Here is a 20,714-nt window from a genome sequence, read left to right as displayed (position 1 = left end):
ATAGGCATATCGTACTTTATGTCCATACTACCCCACCTGCTGCAAAAGAACCTTTTCGTTCTCCCAGCTAATCTTTAAAAGCCAACTGAAGACTACTGGCTGTTCCTTGGCTTTCTCCATCCCAGGAAGAGATCTACACACATGGTGGCGCCTGATGAACTGGAATTTGTGCCATTGACCACATGTGGTCTTCAATGTACTTCATAAAAAGGGTTGCTTGATCTTCCTCAAGGGAAGCCCTGGACTGGGACATAAGTCTGTAGTCAAACCCAAAAGAGTTCAATGCTGCAGATACAGAAAAGCCTCTCCAAAGTGGTTAGGGGACACTGCTGTCCTGTGCTCAAGCTGTATTCTGGTGTACTTAAGGAAGTGGCTTGTTCACACTTGTAGGTGTAGCTGAAAGGAGCATGCATTGGTCCAAGTCTGCCCTATTGACAATGGACTGGAGGATATCAATGAATTGTTGAAGCTACCCAGCCTGGCTGGCATTGTGTCCTGAGACAATGGTAGGCAGAGGCAGTGGGGTGAGGACTTATCAGGAGTTAGGACTATAAGAAACACAGGTAGCTGGGTAGTAGTGGCACATTCCTTTAAGTCCAGCACTTGAGAGGCAGAGGCAGGTACATCTCTGAGTTCAAGGCCAGCCTGGTCTACAAAAAGTTCCAGGACAGCTAGGACTGTTACAGAGAAATCCTGTCTCAAAAAGAAAACAACAACAACAAAAAAACAAGCATACAGTATCACACTCATATCCATAGGGGACATTCCAAGACCCCCAATAGACACTGCAAACTTAGGGGATGCCAAGCCCTGTTTATAAGGTAGGCATAGTGGGAGATGAAGTCAGACAAACTGCAATAAGATTAATAAATATAGTCTAAATAGCTTACTGTAGGTCTTAGCAACCTCAACACAGATTCTTTGTGTTTTGAGACAGGGTTTCTCTGTGTAACCATCCTAGCTCTCCTGGAACTAGCTCTATAGACCAGGCTGGCCTCGAACTCACAGAGATCCTCCGGCCTCTGGCCCCCAAATGCTGGAATTAAAGGCATGCTCAGCACAGGTTCTTATGTAACTATGTAGAACACTTTGGCACTTTGCTTTACTAGGTCTCTGGCAATCACTACTGTAGAAACACAAGAAGGCTACAGTAGAAACTAGGTAAGCCAAGGGAATTCACATTTAAGACAGAGAAGTGCAGTTATTAAGTTGGTTGGTTGGTTGGTTGGTTTGCTTGAGACTCATTTAGCCCAGGTTGGCCTGAAGGTGTGTGTAGCAGAGGATAACCTTGAATCTTAATGATGGAACTAGGTACATATGCTCTGTTTATATGGTGCTGGGTTTTGTTCATCAGGCATTCTACCAACTGAGCTACATCCTGACCCTTTTGTTGATGTGGGAGTTCTCTCTGTGTGCTGTGATTACCATAGTAAATAAACTACTTTGGACCTATAGCAAGGCAGAACTTAGGGAGGCAGAGAAAGCTAGGCTAAATGCTGGGAAAAAGAAGGGCGGAGTCAGGAAGAAGCCATGGACCTTCCGCCAGAGTCAGACATGCCAAAACTGCCAGTAAGCCACTGTCACGTGGCAATACGCAAATTAATAGAAATGAGTTAAATTCATATATAAGAGTTAGTCAATAAGAAGCTAGAGCTAATGGGCCAAGTGGCAATTTAAATAATACAGTTTCTGTGTGATTATTTCAGGTCTAAGCTAGTCGGGCAGCCAGGAAGAACAAGTGGCCTCCTCCAACAGATAGGCACACCAACATGGTAGACTAAATCCATGTAAAACCTGAAAGTTTGAAAAGGAATTCTAGACACAAAAATACAGAGTATAACAGAGCTTCTTGCTGTTTGCTGGTTGCATGCAGCAGCTCCTTTAAGAGAGATTTTCCTGACTCAGCGATAGCAAAAACGCCGTGCTGCTTTGAAATGCCAGTTTTCTGGGATGTGCTGCCAACGTGATCTCTGGCTTTTTCTGGAGACGGAGCATTTCGATGGAGCACAGCTTGCTTGATGGCAAGTGGGCCAGCTGTGTGCCTAAAAGTGGGGCAGTATGTGTGGCTCTCAGATGTTTGAGTGGCTATGCTATGCTGGACTGGGTGGGGCAAACAGGAAGTACCATATTATCATAGTAATGGTGCAGCTTAAGTTTTAGACTGAGTTGGCAAACAAGAAGTGCCATATATACCATAGTATTGGCGCAGCTTGTGTTTTAAGAAGCACTTAGCATTTTAAAAAGCGCTCCTGGATAGTAAAGAAGTACAGATATGCAATAAAGACAAATTCAGATAAGTCATAGTGTTGGATAAAGGTATGTAGGCTTGAAAGAGAAAAGAAAAAGTATAGAGAGTCATAAAATAAAGTTAATGCTTCAAAAAAGGTTAAAGTTTTTAAAGAGAGTACAGATAGTCATAGATTAAAAAGAGTAAAGAAAAATAAGCCCATATAAATGGAAAATTCACAGAGTCTGGATTATGTTTATTATTGTGCTTTCTTTGAATTTTCTGACTGTGAATGAGCTAAGTACAGAGAGACATTTCATTGTATGGACTGCTTAGCTAAACCAGCATGTATATTATAAAGGTATCATGACTTCCAAATTTGGGTCTAAGGATATGTTGCTTTGGAAAAGAGGTTCTTCTCTTGTTTCCACAGAGGATGAGAACCTGTGGATTGCTTCCAGACTGGTATGGTTTGATGGAACAAGATCCCCCCCGAAAGTTGCCATAAACACCCCCCAAAAATTACTACAGCCAACAATCAGCAGGAAGCAGTATGGAGAAAACTACGCCCATAATTCCAAATATTGTCTATAAATGTTTGTTTACATTTAAAGGGGGATTTGATATAGATATGGATAATTTGCATTGGTATAGATCTTGGTTTATTGATACAAATTTAAGGTCAATTTTGTTATATGTATATGTATTTCTGATCTTGATTAAGGTATTGTGTTTGGGTAGCTCATTTAAAAATGTAATGTATAATTAAGAAATATAAGTTAATAGATACTCATCTATAATAGTCAAGCTTGTAGTCATGTTAGTTAGGTTTTCTAGATGTATAGAGATATATTTCAGTTAGATAGGTATTCTTCAAATCTTTCAGAGACCTTCGGAATATGGCATTTAAGATGTTTTAATAACTTAGGACTTCCCATGATAATGAGACACATCTGCTCCTGGCAGCACAAGCTACTTCAAGAGGAAGATGGGCATCGAAGAGGCTCCTTATGGAGTTTGCTAGCCATTTGGGCAAGAAACTACTCCTACCTGACCTGCTGAACTGGATATACAGGACCCACAGAGAAATGACTGCTGAACTTGCCTAAAGGTGAGATGATTCTTCGGGGTTTCTGCTTCATAAAAGAGTCTGCCATACATTTGCAGGACACAGAAAAATGTGACTGACAAACTGCCAGTATAGGTAGAACTGTCTTTGAAATTTCCTGCTTTGTGAAAAAGTCTACTGGATACTATGGGCCTGTGGGGTGAAGACGGATGTCCCAGTGGTACAGAAGAACTTTTGGCGACTGTCTAGGCAGCAAGATGTCTTTGTCAATTCTAAAATTTTGAAAGCTGCTTGCAATGTACTTCCTATTTACTTATGTAATATTATATCCTTCTGGAGTCTTTGATGGAGTTGAAGAATTTATAGTTATAGTTTTTCTTAGTTATGATAAAAGATAAAGTAGATATAAATATTGTAACTAATTCTTGTTTGACACTTGTTATACGTAATTTTACTATGTTAAAGTTAAAACCTTCCTTTTTATTTAAACAGAAAAGGGGAGGTGATGTGGAAATCCCCTCTGTGTGCTATGATTAATGAATAAAGAAACTGCTTTGGACCTATAGCAAGGTAGAACTTAGGTAGGCAGGGAAAACTAGGCTGAATGCTAGGAAAAAGAAGGGCGGAGTCAGCAAGAAGCCATGGACCCTCTGCCAGAGTCAGACATGCCAAAACTTTGCCGGTAAGCCACTGCCACGTGGAGGTACACAGATTAATAAAGATGGGTTAAATTCATATGTAAGTGATAACCAGTAAGATGCTAGAGCTAATGGGCCAAGCAGTGATTTAAATAATACAGTTTCTGTGTGATTATTTCAGGTCTAAGCTAGCTGGGCGGCCAGGAACCAACAAGCAGCCCTTCTCCAATATTTTGTTGTTTGTTGTTATATAACTTGGCTAGCCTGGAATTTACTATGTAGACCAGGCTGGCTTCAAACTTGAGATTCATCTACCTCTGCCTTCCCAGTCCTTGGATTAAAGGTGTGAACCATCACACCCAGCTTGTTTGGTTTTAGAGATGAGTTTCACCATATAGAGCCAAGGCTGGCCAGACATGAAACTCTGAAGCAATCTTCCTGCCTCAGTCTTCCCAGGGCTGCCATTACAAGAGTCACCACACCCAGGTAACAGTACACAAATCTGTGTTACTTCTGGGATTTTCTATTCAACGATTTTGGACTCTGGATAGCTGAAAGCATGGGAAGGCAGAGCACCATTTGTGCTGCCTTTACCTCCACCTCAGGTCCTGCGATGGGCTGACTGCCACCTTTCACTTTTGTTTCATTCCCTTCCCCCCTGTACCAGCTGTGGGTTTTATGGCTACTCTGGTAAAGGAGATCTGCCAGGCCTCACAGTGCCCACGTTTCTTGCCAGCCCTATTCAGGAAGAAAGGTGCCATCATCACACTGGGTTCTGGCTTCAGCAGCTGGGTCTGCCACACAGGACACCTCCACCTGGGAATGTACATTAACCAAAAGGATCTCAATAGGCAAGCAGTATCTTCCATGACCAGTATTTGCTGTTTTTCTACATGGGTGTGGCTGTGGTACCCTACATATAATATCTGAGTAGAACCCCAACCCAGAGGAACTCTGCAGGGGTCGGGGCTGAGTGGGGGAGTCTCCTGAGAGAGGACCATGGAGGTCCTGAGCTTTCTGTGTTATGGGTTGCAGAAGGACAAGAGCAAAGTCCAGGCTATAGGTGGGGTGAATTTAACTGACTTGTGTGCTTAGTGCAGAGGGCCAGAAGAATATTACCTGAGAGCAGAAAAGAGGATGTGCACTCTGCTTGCCACTGTGCCCTGAGGCTCCTTAACTGTATTTTATCAATGCAGGAGAAATTCTTAATGACCCCCATGTCTTCTGGCATCAAATAACCAACAGAAGTTTGAGAGAAACACATCACTGTTTATGCTGATGACATGTTTCTACATTAGGAGATCCAGCTCTGAGCTGTGGGCCTCCAGGCCAATGAGCCCCAGGGCTATGGCAGGGAGGGGTAGGGTCTGGGTCTCTGGGTTCTGGCTGTACAGAAGCAAATAGCAGCGGCTAAGGGAGGGGTGGGAGACAGAGGAGTGCTTTCATACTGGAGAATCTCCAGCCAGCATCCTGCCCTGGCCCTGAATAGGATTCAGAGTAGATGCTGCTCCCTTGTGTTGGAGTGACCAGATCAAGCAGTGGAGTTTGACCAGTTCCTACACAAAACACACTAAGGCTAATCTGCCAGGGGAAGCTAATGCAGACGTCTAGCCTGCCTGCCACAACTGCAGCATCCTTGGAAGGTCGGTCCACCTTAAGCAGCAGCGCTGTGGTGCTGGCAGGTGGGATTTCCCGCGGGTGGGGAGCATGCGCACCTTCTGTTGAAGACCTGGGCAGCGCAGGCGCTTCCTTTAGGGCACCAGCCTTCTAAAGGCATTTCTCCGTCTCCAATTTACACATGCCCTCAGTCAAGCCTGCAGCCTCAGTCAGGACGCAGAGGAACTCGGTGGCCCAACCGTAGTGTCTGGAGGGCTGCGAGTTGGGTAAGGTTTTTGATAACCACGATGCCACTACCTTGTCACAGCAATCTTCCCCAACTCCCTAGTGACTGCCAGGGGACCTTCAGCCTGCCCCGGGACTGTGCTTGGGGTGCACATAGGCCCAAGAGGGGTCTCGGGCTAGGGCCTGCGGCTACAAGCAAAAAAGCCGGACTTCCCACGGTCCTGCAAGTATATTAGGAGGCGGCGCGTGCGTCGAGCGGCGGGCTGGCCCGCAAGAGGAGTCGGCGGCCGGCGCTCCGCCCTCGGCCCGCCCCCGCCGCGGCCCCGCCGCCGAGTCCACCTTAAGGGGCGCGCTGACATCAGCGCGCCGCCGCCGCCCGTGGGGTGGGATTTCCTCCGCTGCCTCTGCCGCGGATCCTGCGCCTCGTCCAGCCCGCGCGCCCGACCCCGGCCCGACCCGGCCGGTCCCGCCCGCCCGGCCCCGGGGAGGGATGCGGCGGCGCGGTGCCCAGGATGCCCCGCAGCCCCGGGACGCGCCTCAAACCTGCCAAGTACATCCCGGTGGCCACGGCCGCTGCGCTGTTGGTTGGCTCCAGCACCCTCTTCTTCGTTTTCACGTGAGTCTGCGCCGGGTCCAGAGCCTGGTGGCGGGGCGGGGGGGGGGGGAGGGAGCGAGCGGGTGCACGTGCCCCATGGGGACGGCGGCGGGCTGGGCGAATCAGCAGGGGGCGGCGAGGCCAAGGGGCTGCGTCCCGGGAGCGCGGACAGGTGAATGCCTGGCCCCTCTGAGCGTTCTAGCAGGCCCTGGGTGTGGCTGCAGCCCCTCCTTTACCGCGGTGTTTTGGAGGGAGACGCGTGTCACCGAGTGTCACCAGCCCTCGTCGCAGGCAGAGTGGGAGCTGTGAGCCCCCTTGTTGCGGCCAGCATGTAAAGCCAAGTTATTCCTGCGATTCCCGCGTAGGTGTGGCCTGCTCCACAGTCGCGACTGGCCACTCCGGCCTGGCGAGGGCCTTTTGCCCTCTTTGAGTACAATACTGTTAGAGGTTCCAAGCCAGGCTGCACCCAGGCTCCGATACCTACACTTCTAGGCATGAGGAACAAAAAGACCTCGGAGGCCAGGCCACCAGTTGTGGGGAGGGAGCACTTCTGCCAGCCTGGCACCCGGTGGCTCCAGCCTCAATTTCTTGACACAGGCTGGTTCACAGGTCATGGGGTTTTAGTGGTATTCTTGAAGATCCCTGACCACTCGTTTCTTTCTACAATTCCAAAGCCTTGGCATAGCCCAGGTGACCCAGGGGAATGGCCATTTGTTTCCAGGTTGGACAGCCCGGATGTGAGCCTGGAGTGGACCTGAGCCACCCTTTCCACTTGAGCAGCATTTGTGGGAGTCTGAATTCTGTGCCTGCTGGGGGAGGAGAGTCCTTACCTGGAGGCTGGGGTTGGGTGGGTGCCACCGGCTGCAAAGAGCAAGTTTAAAAAAGGCCTGTGTGGACGGGCTTATTTCTGGCTCCAGAGAGTCTGTGTGTTCTTGTCACTCAGATGTCGGGGACTGTGGGACAGGAAGGGGTGGTGATAGGTGGGCTTGGGGAACTAGGACTAGAGAAAACACTTCTTGGAAAATTCAGTCTTCCAGAGGCCAGAGTGGGGGTTCTGTCTCAGTGGGGTGTCTCAGGTACAGGTCAGTGTCTTGTAACAAAACTTTAAAATTAAGTCATGAAATATGGGAATAAAAGTTTTAAGAGAAATTAAAACCTTCTGCCCCCTGCTCTCTTCCTATGGCTTCCGAGGGGTCGTCTTTGGTGGTCTCCGGGAACCTGACCCATCCCCAAGTTTTATTCTCTTTCTCTTTGCTCCTATTCTCCTGGGCGGTGCTTCTGCTGCTGTTCTTGAAGCTTGAGTTCTGGGCCCATACCTGTTGGTGCTCTTGAGGTGTGGGACTCTTTTTAGGGGACAGCACCTCAACCTGTGGGTAGCCCACCCTGACTTAGGCTGGCCTTGCAGTTGGGAAAATGTGGTATGACTTGGACCCCACGCAGTCTATATACATCCTCATCTGCCCCTTGTGAGAGTCCTTGAGGTGTGGGCATGGCTGGCTGTATCTTAACCCGCCCCACTTTGGCTCTGCTGGGGGGACTCAAGGTGGCTCTCCCCTCAGAAAGGACTCTGCTAGGCAGCTGTGCTGATGTTGAGTATGCCAGGGTCCAGGCCGATCTGGTAGCCATACTGGGTTAGGTATCTTTTTCAGAACAGGATTGGTATCCTCTCAGGGCCTTCCTCCTGCCCTGTTTCTGCCCAAGCCCACCAACACCCCAGACACCAAGAAAAGGGAGTAGTTCTCCAACCTACCCTTGGGGCCTGTATAGGGTCCTGGGACTTTTCCTGGAATTGAGTATCCCCCGTGTCTCCTCTTTGCACAACTGAGTGTGAACTGCTCCTTTCAGGGCACAATTTACTTACATGCCAAGGAGAAGTGGGTCAGCTAAGAAGGGGAGCATGAGGACCGAAGGATCAGGGACACCCTCCCAAACCAGCTCACCCAGAGGGTAGGCCAGGCCACCGTGCAGGCTCTTTCTAGAAGGGACTAGCAGCAGGCAGGGTGTGAGACGTGGCTTGGCTCTCTGGAGGTAGGGTGCAAGAGTAAGGTGAATTCTGAGCCCCTTTCCCAGAAAGCCTGCTGGGGTGTGTCTCTCTCTGTGTGGTATAGTGCCAAGCTGGGTTTGGTGCTGGGGTGGGTCCAAAGGCTTCCTCCAGGCCAGGTTGCCCCCAGATCCACTTTACAAAAGGACATGGATAATACATGCCCAAGGGTGGAGATGGCTGTCAGGCGGCCAGTCCTAGAGCTATTAGGCCATTTGGGCACCTGGTGAGGTAGAGCTGGTTCTCAGGTGGGCCTGAGCCCTGTGCATAGTTAGAAGCCTGGTCTGAGACAGCAGGCAGTCCAGATCTGGGCCTTCAGCAGCCTTGGGAGATCTAGGTAATGAGTGGAGCATCATGGGAGGGAGGCCTAGGTGTGAAAACTCAGTGAACTCTTCTGCCAGGCTGTCCCGCTTGTGATGGGAGCTGCTGCTCTTCTGAGCCAGTTGCTCTGTGTGTCCAAAATGTCTAGGGATTGGACAGGTGGGGGCAGCTGCCTCCTTCTCCAAGTCCTGGGATGTCCAGAGTGAGTGGCTGCTGCCATGGTTCCTGGATGCCCCACAGGCTAATGATGCTCACAGATAGTGTAAGGAAGAACTTGATTAAAAGAAAATGTCTTGAGTAAAAATTTTCCATTCCACATTTAGCTTTGGCAGATATTCTGTCCCTGAAGTCACCCCCTTACTGGGCGGTGTCTCTGCTGGCCTAGGCGGGGCTCTGGACCTCCACCTGGGTGGGGCACTTAGTGATGGTTTGTGTTTTTGCCTGAATTACTGTTGCTCAGAGGCCATCTCAGACTAGAGTTCTTGGAGCCCCAGGGTTAGGAACAGACACCCACAGAGACACACAGACACACAGACAGACAGACAGACAGACAGAAACACACACAGATATACACAGAAAGAGACATACTCTCACACAGACACACCACACACACACACACACACACACACACACACACACACACACACACACACACACACACACCAGTCCCTAGCAAGGCTTAAGCCAGCCAGGAGAGGGTGTCTAGGTAGTGCTGTCCTACTCACTGGAAGCCAGATGCCACGCCTGCAGACAGGGCCTCTTAGTCCCCCTGACTTTTTCTGACCTGTAAGTTCAGCTCTCAGTGTGGTACCTGCAGGGGTATGTAGGCTGTCTCCAGCTGGGACCTCTTGGAGCCAGTCAGGGTGGACTGTTTGGCGTCGGGTGAATTCCACAGGCAAGCCCTGTAACTTTCTTGAGTTAGAAGACTAGGTACCTAGTGCTTCTGCCTGCCGTGTCCCTTGGGAAATCTGGCATGTCCTCTTCTGTGTCTTTGTGTGTCCTCACACATCCCACCAGCCTGCAGTCATTCTTGTGTGTGCTCATGCTTGCCCTGTCCCTGCGGGAGTGGGAAAGCCTAGAGAGGCAGACGTGCCTAAGTCCTGGGGTCGTGGGCAGCTGACCGAGGTTAGACAAGCCTGAGGGAAGAGGAAGGGAGTACCATGTGGGTATATTCATGTGTGCCATGAGCAAATGTGCAGGTGTGTCTACATGATGTGTATGCCCACAGTAAGTGTCTGCATGCAAGTCTTCCTGCATGTAGCTGTGTCTGCAGCTGTCTGCTGTGCTTACATGTGGAATGGCTGTCTGTGCTTTCATGTATTTGCGAGCTGCAAATTCATGCTTCTCTGTGCATACATAATCTCTGTGGATGTGCCTTGGAGCGTGCTATGTTCACATGTGCTCATGCCCATGTTTCTGCATGTGCTAGTATGTGTTGTGCTCCTGCCTACAGCCCCTGTCCCTGCTCAGCGCACAGGCTTTCTGAGTCTGGACCCTATCTAGACCCTGGTGGGGAGGCCACTAGTCCCTTTTTCCTTAAGAGGGCCTACCTAGACCAGAAGACCTCCAGCAGCACCTAGAGAGGACAGATGCTTGGTCCTGGACCTGGGTCAAGCTTTAGGGTCTTAGAAATGATGCAAGGACGGCGACTTAGTGACTTTCCAGCTCAAAGTGCAGCAGGCCTTCCGACACCCACCGGCCCTGCTGTATGTGAGGTGGTGCTCACGCTGACCAGAGGTTACCCAGCACCTCTCCGCCAATCCTATTCCAACAATGCAAATTGCCAAGCATGGCTCAAGGGCTACCCCTTTGCTCCTCAGGCATCTCACTCAGGACCTGCTAAAGAGCTTGAGGCTCAAGGGGCAACACAGAATACAGGCTACCAGGCTGGTGGGGAATACTCTTCAGCCCTGGGAGCTAGGCCTTTCTACTTCATAGGGAGTACTGAGGCTAGCCCAGGTGAAAGCCAGGAGTCAGCCTGGCCCCAATGCCTGTGGTCTTCAGTTTCTTGTTTACAAAGAGGGAGGCTTCATAGCTAGGAACACCAACGGCTTTGTGCAGGACAAGGGTCTTCTAAGGACTGAACCCATGCCTGGCTTCCCCATGTACACCCCTGCCTGCTTCTTCCACACCTGTGTCTACCTCCCCATTACAGCTGCCCTGGGACCCCTCACCACTTCTGCAGGTGGCACTAGGGTTTAATGGTCTGAATTTTTACACTGTATCCATGTGGAACCAGCCCCTCCTGTGGTACACCACAGGGGAGCTGGTGTGTTCTACCCAAGTCAAGCTGGAAAGGACCCCATCCAACGGGCTTGATGGCTTCTCTTGGGCATGTCTTCCCTACCTACTGAACCCTTTGTTGCTGGGCTGGCCATACTTTAGGGTGCCACCGCTGCTTTGTGGAACAGCATGGATTGGAGGTCACAGACATGTTTTCAGTGGTGTTCCTCTGTCAGGGACGGGGTATATAGAATATGTCGTGTGAGGGGTGAATACTCCAGGCCGACAGGTTGGGTGTCATCTCCTGCTGGGCCCTCATGGCTGTGGCCTGTGTTGTCATGCTGTATGTCCATGCTGGCCCAGGGAAGAGGATGGGGTGTCATGGCTGGTGGCCCCATGGAGGGTGCTGCCGTGGGAAGCAGGAGCTTTAAATAGCCTCTTGCTTCCCACTAAAAATAGTTCTGCTGCCATGGAGGTGGTTGCTGGGGCGGCGGGCCTGGCTCCTGGCCAAGGCAGGCGTGGGCGCACAGCGTGGACTGTGCACTCCGGTGCTGGGTAACTGCAGGGCCTGCAGACGGCCACCATCACTCTGTCTTGTGGTTAGGGCAGCCACGAGGGAATCCCCACTGACCTGGCTCCACAGAGGACCAAACACGGGCAAAAGAGTAAAGCCCTGTGTGTACCCCACCACCTGTCTCAGCAGCCAGTGACACCGAAGAAAAACCCTGGGAGGCTGAGGCCAGAGGAGCTTCTTGAACCTGGCAGGGAGACTTCAGTAGCCACGGCAGGGTCAGGACTGGGGGCTCGAGACCTGGCGTGTCACTGTGGAGGGGCTTCTGTAAGGCCCCATCAGGGCCAAGGCAGATGTGCAAAGCCCCTGCAGAGAAGCTACAGAGAGAAGCCTTCTAAAGGAAGGCTTCCTGGAAAAGGAGGCAGCCTTGGCTCCACGTCCTGTGGGATGGTGAGAGATGGGAGGTACCCGTAGGGGCGTGTGCTTTTCCAGTGTTTGTAGGTCTCCTGTGCTGTCCAAAAGAAGGGACTGCCGGGACTAGGGCTGTGCCCCACCAGAAAAGGGAGGATGTCGCACAGGCACTGGCTGAAGCAGGGTTGTGGCTCTCCATACCTCAGAAAGCGCCCCCGCTGAAGAGCCCGTATAGACACAACTCTGCCATGGCCTGACCCAAGCTGCTGGGTAGCTCTGAGTTCCCAGTTCCTCCGTCTGGGTCTCTTAGGAGTATGGCAGCCTGGGCAAGTTGCAGCTGGGTTGGCTTAGTTATGGCCATCCCAGTGCTGTGGCCCTAGACTGATGGGCCTCTCCAAAGTATGACCTCAGCTGTGATTATGTCCTAGACATGGCCCTAGGGATTGCCGGGGTCAGAGTAGCCCGAGGAGCTTACACTGGACATGATGGAGACAACCAAGGAGTAGCAGTGGGCCTAAGATCTGCTTGTGTGGCTGCCAGTGGCCTGCTGGTGGCCTGGTGGGCCCAGGTGCATACGTGTGGCTGTGTCTTATAACTCTGGCCTTGCCTCCCTCCTGCCCCGGGACCCAGCTCTCTGCCCGTTGTCCCTTGCAGGTGCCCATGGTTGACAAGAGCTGTGTCTCCAGCTATCCCTGTCTACAATGGCGTCCTCTTCCTCTTTGTCTTGGCCAACTTCAGCATGGCCACCTTTATGGACCCTGGAGTCTTCCCTCGAGGTAGGGCCCTGTATAGGGCAGCTCCTCTGCTTCTTTGCACTCGAGTGTAAGTGGCTAACTTGGGATTCCCACTAGGTGGGCTGGGCAGAGATTAGAGAGGTCCTCTCCTGCTAGGAAACTCACCTTCCTGTACTCTTGCCACCCTCCTGGGCTCCTGATGTTCAGCGGACGAGGACGAGGACAAGGAGGATGACTTCCGGGCTCCACTGTACAAGAATGTGGACGTGCGGGGTATCCAGGTCCGCATGAAGTGGTGTGCAACATGCCACTTCTACCGTCCACCCCGCTGCTCACACTGCAGTGTCTGTGACAACTGTGTGGAGGTGACCACCCCTGCCCCGCCCCCCACCAGGCCCTGTGCCCAGTTCCTACCCTCCATGCGTTCTGACACCCTGCCCCTGCCAGGACTTTGACCACCACTGCCCCTGGGTCAACAACTGCATTGGACGTCGCAACTACCGCTACTTCTTCCTGTTCCTGCTGTCACTCAGTGCACACATGGTGGGTGTGGTGGCCTTCGGCCTGGTCTACGTGCTCAACCACTCAGAGGGGCTGGGAGCTGCCCACACCACCATCACGTATCCTTGATCCTCACATGGTCCATCCCAAGGCAGTGTGTCCTGGGGGTCAGTGGGTACCTGACTCTTCCGACAGAAGAGTCACTGTGCTTAGGCGAGAGGGGACCACGGAACTGTGTCACTGCAGTGGGGGTGGGGTCCCCGTGTTCTTGCCTCAGCTGTTGGCCTTAACGGGCCAGCATGGCTGTCATGTGTGTGGCTGGCCTTTTCTTCATCCCTGTCATCGGCCTCACTGGCTTCCACGTGGTACTGGTCACGCGGGGGCGCACCACCAATGAGCAGGTGCAAACCCTGTGGGCTGGGCCTCAGGAACCCTCACGTGAGGTTACTTAGGCAGCTGTGGGGGGAGGGACTTGGTGTGGGGCCACGGCTACCCATCCCTTGCATCCTTGCCACCCGTGGACATTGTGGCCACCAACAACTCAAAGCCTGGACATGCTTTACCCTCCTGCAAGGGCAGGCAAAGATAACCCGGGTATAGGGCACCGCTGGGCCCACCGTGCCCACACTGCCTCCCATGAAGACCCCTACCTTTGCTTGGCTCCCTGCCTATCCTGGGTGGCCAGGCTGGCTGAGGGGTCCCATGTCCACAGGTGACTGGGAAGTTCCGCGGGGGTGTGAATCCCTTCACCCGAGGCTGTTATGGGAACGTGGAGCACGTGTTATGCAGTCCCCTGGCGCCCCGGTGAGGCCCGGCTGGATAGGGGGACAAGGAGGCCTGTTCTGGGTGTGGGGTGGGCAGCCTCGGACCCTCAGCCTGGTTCCTTTCTGCTCTGGCCAGGTGGGGTTGGCCCGCCCTTGTTTGTTCTGACCACTGACCTCTCTGCCCTGGCACAGGTATGTGGTGGAGTCCCCCAGGATGCCACTCTCCGTAAGTCTAAAGCCACCCTTCCTGAGACCTGAGCTCCTGGAGCGAGCTGTGCCCCTCAAGGTCAAACTTAGCGACAATGGGCTGAAAGCTGGCCGCAGCAAGGTGGGTGTCTGGACTGGAACAAAGCAATGAGAGTGGGGCTGTGGGGTGTATGGGTGGGGACGGGAAGAGGTAGAGGAATTGGGCACGTGTCTAGAGCCACAGGACCATACTATTAAAAAAAACAAAAACAACCTGAACTTCAAGCCAGGCGTGGTGGCACTTTAATCCCAGCACTTGGGAGGCAGAGGCAGGCGGATCTCTGTGAGTTCGAGGGCAGCCAGGTCTACACAAAGAAACCCTGTCTTAAAAAAAAAACAAAACACGCTTCACCCACCACTGCTCCCTCTTTGCTAGTCCAAGGGCAGTCTAGACCAGCTGGATGAGAAGCCTCTGGACCTTGGACCTCCACTGCCCCCCAAGATAGAAGCTGGCACCTTTGGAAGAGATCTAAAGACCCCAAGACCTGGCAGTGCTGGTGAGGTGGAGGGCAGCTGAGGAAAGGGACATGGACTGGCCCTTGTGTGACTCACCCATGACTGTGCTCCCTCTTCTCAGAGAGCGCCCTATCAGTACAGAGGACTAGCCCCCCAACACCTGCCATGTATAAGTTCCGGCCAGCTTTCTCTACTGGTCCCAAGACACCCTTTTGTGGACCTAGTGAGCAGGTAAGTCCAGGCTCTGCCGCTCTCTGGGAGGGACCTGCCCCTGGGAAAGAGCCTTGTTTGGTGGTGGTGTCCTGTCTTCTTTGCCGTACTTGTCACACAGTTGTCATGGGCATGCTGGCAGGACTCCAGCCTGTGTGCATGCTGAGCTGGGGTCCCTTAGAGCGGAGCAGATGAAATCATCCTGGGCTGGCTTTGCCCATAGACCAGGTGGGCAGCTTCGCCCCCTAGCTGTTAGGATGTCTGGAATTCCACCATTAGTCATTCTGTAAGACCCACGGGAAGCCCTCAGAAGAATTGAAGGTTTGTTTGAGAAAGCACATTTATTTTCCTGAGTTAAGTACTTCTTTGTCTACCACTGTGGAACAGTCAGCAGCATGGAGCAGCCTGTGGAATGATCCAGAACCCTGAGTGTTCCCAAGGCTGCCCTCCCTTCTAGAGGTTGCCTGAGAGACTAGTTCATACTTCTAGACCAGTTCTACCCTAGGGACCTCCTTCTCTATTTGGTCCATTGGGTGAGACTGTGAGCCACTGTGGGCAAGGGGCCATTCTAGGGGCAATGAGGATGGTAGGTTGGGACGATGGACTTCGGACACCCTTCCTGTGACTATATGTACCCCACAAAGGAATCCATAAGGCTGCCTGAGTACATCAGGACAGTTGTACTTTTACAGACTTTGGAATTTGAGGGGCTTGTCCTAGTCACAGAGACTAAAGAAGCTGGGCCACTCTAGGTTGAAGAGACCCAAGACCACAGACCTTGTGTGTGGAGAAAGCAGCTCTGTCTGGTCTTCCACACAGAGCCCCACCCTTGGTTACCTTAGGAAGGGTCCATGTAGCTGATCTTACTGATTGCGGGCAGAGGCAAGCCCCACACCACCTCTCCTTGGGAAACAAACATGGTGCTGAGTCTTCCGTTCCGACTTGAATCCATAGTAGGCACGGGAGACGTGGATGTGGGGCAGGGGTGGGAACCTTTTGATCTGTAGATTGTATTAGTTGCCCTTGCTTCCATGGCTGCTGTATTGAACCATAGCCTCAGTTCTTGGTGCTGTAGGGTCTGGTAAGGGGTGAGGGGTGGGCAATGGTGAGAGTCCCCTGTCCTCCTACAGGTCCCAGGTCCTGACTCCCTTACTCTGGCAGATGACAGCACCCACAGTCTAGACTTTGTGTCCGAGCCCAGCCTGGATCTTCCAGACCACGGGCCTGGTGGTCTGCACCCTACTTATCCCCCTTCCCCGCCCCTCAATAACACGGATGCCTTCTCAGGTGCCTTACGCTCCCTGAGTCTTAAGGCTGCCAGCCGGCGGGGTGGGGACCACATGACCCTACAGCCACTGCGTTCTGAAGGTGGGCCCCCCACACCCCACCGTGGTCTCTTTGCTCCTCATGCACTGCCCAACCGAAATGGCAGCCTATCCTATGACAGCCTACTTAACCCTGGCTCACCCAGTGGCCATGCATGCCCCACACACTCCTCCGTTGGCATGGCCAGCTACCATTCACCCTACCTGCACCCTGGGCCATCAGATCCACCACGGCCCCCACCTCGCAGCTTCAGCCCTGTGCTGGGTCCCCGACCTAGGGAACCCTCTCCTGTGCGCTATGACAACCTGTCTCGGACCATCATGGCCTCTATCCAGGAGCGCAAGGACAGGGAAGAGCGTGAACGGCTGCTGCGCTCCCAGACTGACTCACTCTTTGGCGATTCTGGTGTCTATGACACACCCAGCTCCTACAGCCTGCAACAGGCCAGTGTGTTAACGGAAGGTCCCCGTGGCTCTGTGCTGCGCTATGGCTCCAGGGATGATCTCGTGGCTGGGCCTGGCTTTGGTGGTGCCCGCAATCCTGCCCTGCAGACGTCATTATCCTCACTGTCGAGCTCCATGAGTAGGGCACCGCGGACATCTTCTTCCTCCCTACAGGCTGATCAGGCCAACAACAATGCCCCAGGACCCCGGCCTGGCAGTGGTTCGCACAGGTCACCTGTCCGTCAGGGTCTGCCTTCCCCACCAAGCACTCCCCGATCGCCCTCTTACACGGGCTCCAAGGCTGTCGCCTTCATCCACACGGACCTACCGGACCGGCCACCCTCACTGGCTATGCAAAGGTGGGTACCCAGAAGTGTAGATGGGTTTCTCCATGTAGGGCCCCTTATGATATAGTTCTCCCAACTCATCCTGGAGACCTATGGTTGTCTGCAGGGACAGTGCAAGGTGGGTGGGCCACCTGCCTTCAAGGCCCCTTAGTTACCCTGTTGTGGAAGGTCTGGCTCTGGGTACATTATGCATGTGGGAACAGGCACATTTGCATGCTGAGCTAGCACAGACTTGGTCCAGGGCCCTCACTGGAGCCAGCCATACATGGCTCTGTGGACTCCTACCTCCCCAGGTACATTGTCCCTCCCTGGTCTTGCAGTTTGCTCATCATGCTAAGACTGAGGGATATTGCCGAACCACAGCTGATATGTACGTGAGCATGCAGCCCCAGAGAGCAGGGGTCTTCCATGCTTAAAAATGGGGAAGGACAGGTAGGACCAGGCACCTGAGCATTGGTTTATTTTGGTCTCTGGTGAGGCCAGAGGAGACCCTGTCTAGGCTCTGTGACTACAAAGGACCCATGGGGCATGCCCATCTATGCAGGAGCCAGTTTGGTTTTCTCAGGAGTGGTGAGATGGGGAGACCAGCTCCAGAGTGCCCTCGGGAACAAGAGTCAGCTCTGGCCAGGTGCTGCCTCTCATCTTCCTAGAGACAGTGGAGAAAGAGCTGGGAGTCCGCTACTGGGCTTCCCAACTTCAAGCCCAGTGTGCAGGGTAGGACCCACAGACTCAGGCTAGCTGCTCTTTGGCTGATTGAACTGGGAGAGAGTAAGGTACCCATGAGGATGCCAGCAGTCCTGGCAATGTCTGTCTGTCCTGTGATAGCACAGTCCTCTACGGCAAGGTCTGATTGCCCAGGGTCCAATCTGCATGTGTCCTATTGCCCACTGTCCTGTGCTCACTGTGTGTGCATGTTTTGATGCAGGGATCACCCTCAGCTGAAGACCCCCCCAAGTAAGCTTAACGGGCAGTCCCCAGGCGTGGTCCGTCTGGGGCCTGCTGCCAGCCCTATGGGGCCCAACGCCAGCCCTGCCCGGCACACGCTGGTTAAGAAGGTGTCCGGCGTGGGTGGGACTACGTACGAGATCTCGGTGTAAGAACTGAGCACCACTCATCTGCTGGGATTCCACGGGGACCAGGACCCTCACAGTAGCTCCCCACCCCCCCGTCAACTTCTCTGCCCCAGGGCAAGGAGGCTACCCAAGCCTGGTGTGGATCAACAGGAAAGAAAGCCCTGCCTCCACAAGCTTGTGCTCCGGCCTCTACCTGTCCATCCACCTACCTACTCACAGGGCAGATGGATCCAAGGCTGTGGGCTGTCACAGGCACCTGGACTGCCTCCTCAATCAGCCAGTCTCAGCCCTGCCCCCTATTGCCCTCATTCCCCAAGGCCAGTCCTCGACAGTCCCATGGGCCCACTTCCTTTCTGGATGGGTTGCTGTAGCCCCGTGCTCCCAGCTGCTCCTAATCCATGGCCTTCCACTGACCTAGCTGGTAGCTTGTTGCTTGGCAAGGCCTGTGCTTTGCAGGGAGTGTAACCCTGGCCTGCTCTGGGTTGTGATGACGGATGGACAGATGGACAGATAACCCAGCTGTAGCAGGGGTCCCAGCTCCGTGTCCCTGTCTTGCCTGGCTGGTGGATTGATGTCCCTGTGTCTGTATGCCGTGCTACGTCTGATGTGTTAGCGCTCGGCTGCCACTGTTCTTTCATCAAAGCCTTAACTTCTGCTTAATGCTCTTGTGGGAGGTGATGGGGGATAGTAGGCCAGAGTGGGGAGGGGCCGGGCGCTGCCCCCGGGACTGGTGGGGCCTGGAGCCCACTCCCTCCCTCTCAGGCCTACCCTGCCAAACTGGAGTGTTCTCACCCCAAAGCATACAGAGTTCCCAGCACTGGCTTGGCCAGTGCCGCTGGAAAGCGTATCAGGGGTCAGTTCTCCCCCTGGTGCCAGGGACCTGAGTAAGCACATGGCAGCGTCCGCTTGCATTGTCTGTTTTATGTTTTTATATTTACATCTATATATCTATAATTTTATTAAAAAAAGGAAAAATCATTTTGATCCTTTCCTTGGGCAAGGCTATGGCTATGGGTGTAGGGAGGGTGTCAGGAAAGGGGTTGGCCAGCTGGCATAGGATGGCACATTCCTCTTGGACATTTCTGATAGCGTGCCAAGTCAGGCCTAGTTGGTAAATGGGCCTTTGGCTGATGAGTGCAAAGGTCTCTAACCCCCGATTTGTGTCATACCAGACAGCAGGGTGTACGGGCACAGGCTAGGATCACAGCTGCCTCACAGGACTCTGAGGCAGGTGCAGTGGAGGGTGCCAACACCTGGCTGAGAGCCCTGCAGAAATTACTGTACTTTCTAGAAATCACTCGTTGGTGCTATATGCCGAGGGACGATTGGGGAGGGCCAGAAAGACACACTTTCCTGTGTTAGGCTTCAAAATAGGGCTGGAGAGGGCTGGGCTAGGTCCCCAGTATTTTGGGGAGGAATTTTCAGGGATGCCCAGGGGAGGTGTCCAGAGCCTAGGGCCCCATAGCTGTACCCCAAGCTGACCTCCACCTTTTTGCTTCTCTCTCACGGACATCGGCCCACAGGGGGCGAATTGGCACCTGTAGTCGTGGATGGGGGTGGCGTGGTCCGCCTAGGGGGACTCCTGGCCTGCACCTGTGCCACCTTGGCCATCCCGAGGATCACCCGCCGCTGCGGGCCCCCTGGAGCGTGGCCGCTGGGGCGCCCCCTCGTGGGACCATTTGTCGGCTACATTCTGCTGCATCCAGCCTTTTCCCCAGCCTCTCAGGTCCCTAGCAGGACACCAGTAGGTGGCTCAAGGGCCATGGACAACCTGCTGGGAATGCAGAAGACCAGGCTGCTGTAGAGCTTAGGGTGGGGCTGGATGTGGCCCGGGATCCCTGTCTGTTCCCTGTCAACCAGCCACATCTCGGCTCATCAGTCTGCCAGGGCCCATGACCCTGTGTCCAGGTGACCTCAGGAAATCCCCCCACCTGCTGCAGGGGTCCAGTGCCCCACTGGGGGTGGTCCCAGAGCTACTGGGAACCAGCATGACGTTCACCCCAGCCTCCCTATCCCTTCCAAGCACTTTAAGCCACTTCCTCTGGGGAGCCCAGGCCTCTGTGGATTGGGCTGGGGTGGGGGTCTCAGGTCATTGCAGGTTACTGCACCCCACCACTCCACCCCGAGCACATAACAGATGCCTTAAAGTCCTGGAGCTGCCAGCCAGCCTGATGGACCACAGACCTGGTCCATCCACCTCTGCCTCTTGCCTGCTCTGACCCCACCTGGGCCTCCTGTATTCAGGGTGATGCTCTGGGAACACCCCAGCCTGCAGGCCTGGATGCCCCTAGAAGGGCAGAACAGAACCCCTGCCAATTCCCCCTTTCGCACAGGGTTCTGTCCTGGGGTCCACTCTGGGCAGCAGCTCTGTGTCTCCCGTTTGGGGACTCAGAATCTACTAAGCTCTCTTCTGTTCTACAGGATTTCCCTCCCTCAACTACCCTAATAAATTTTTTTTGTGTGTTTACCTCCATGGCACTATCCAGCAATGTGAATCCCCTTACTTTAGCCTTGGAAAGTGCCAGGAGGCTGAACCCACAGGGACCCTGGGATGAGTTGCGGACAGCCCTGGCAGGGTGGACAAGACGGGGTGGATGGGTAAGCAGATTCAGGGCTCTGACAGCTGAGGTCCTCGGGAGGGCCTGGTCCAGAAGGTGAGCCCCACAGATGCCTTGCCTTGCCTAGCTGTAGCCTTTGGGGAAGACCATCCTGCCACACCCTCATGCTCCAGGGACA

The 20,714-nt window shown here is 53.5% G+C and overlaps 1 protein-coding gene across 5 annotated transcripts; it reads left to right on the top strand.

The window, feature by feature from the left end:
• The first annotated feature begins 6,176 nt into the window (after positions 1-6,176).
• Positions 6,177-20,445, top strand: Zdhhc8 (zDHHC palmitoyltransferase 8). 5 transcript variants are annotated; one of them, XM_085684324.2, is made up of 12 exons: positions 6,177-6,392; positions 12,533-12,654; positions 12,820-12,977; positions 13,060-13,232; positions 13,412-13,514; positions 13,826-13,917; positions 14,070-14,205; positions 14,500-14,620; positions 14,701-14,810; positions 15,920-16,917; positions 17,831-17,960; positions 18,092-18,956. In XM_085684324.2, exons 1-12 carry the CDS (start codon positions 6,289-6,291, stop codon positions 18,347-18,349), a joined length of 2,505 nt encoding a protein of 834 aa, XP_085540450.2. In that variant the 5' UTR covers positions 6,177-6,288; the 3' UTR covers positions 18,350-18,956. The 5 variants fall into 5 exon arrangements, with proteins under 5 accessions (XP_085540450.2, XP_085540444.1, XP_085540433.1 ...); XM_085684307.2 differs by lacking the exons at positions 17,831-17,960; positions 18,092-18,956 and adding an exon at positions 19,502-20,445 and having other exon boundaries at positions 6,178-6,392; XM_048452326.3 differs by having other exon boundaries at positions 6,180-6,392; positions 17,831-18,190.
• The last annotated feature ends 269 nt before the right edge of the window (positions 20,446-20,714 follow it).

Source organism: Myodes glareolus, chromosome 2 (assembly GCF_982192425.1).
Source record: "Myodes glareolus chromosome 2, mMyoGla1.1, whole genome shotgun sequence".
Taxonomy (NCBI): Eukaryota; Metazoa; Chordata; class Mammalia; order Rodentia; family Cricetidae; genus Myodes; species Myodes glareolus.
The sequence above is the reverse complement of the archived record's forward strand: the minus strand, read 5'-3'. Positions and strand labels throughout refer to the sequence as shown.

Excerpts from the sequence above, each read along its gene's own strand:
- Zdhhc8 (XM_085684324.2), top strand. The coding sequence starts at position 6,289 with ATGCCCCGCAGCCCCGGGACGCGCCTCAAACCTGCCAAGTACATCCCG. Across the intron at positions 12,978-13,059 it reads TCTGTGACAACTGTGTGGAG|GACTTTGACCACCACTGCCC; the intron begins GTGACCACCCCT and ends TGCCCCTGCCAG. Across the intron at positions 13,515-13,825 it reads GGCGCACCACCAATGAGCAG|GTGACTGGGAAGTTCCGCGG; the intron begins GTGCAAACCCTG and ends CCATGTCCACAG.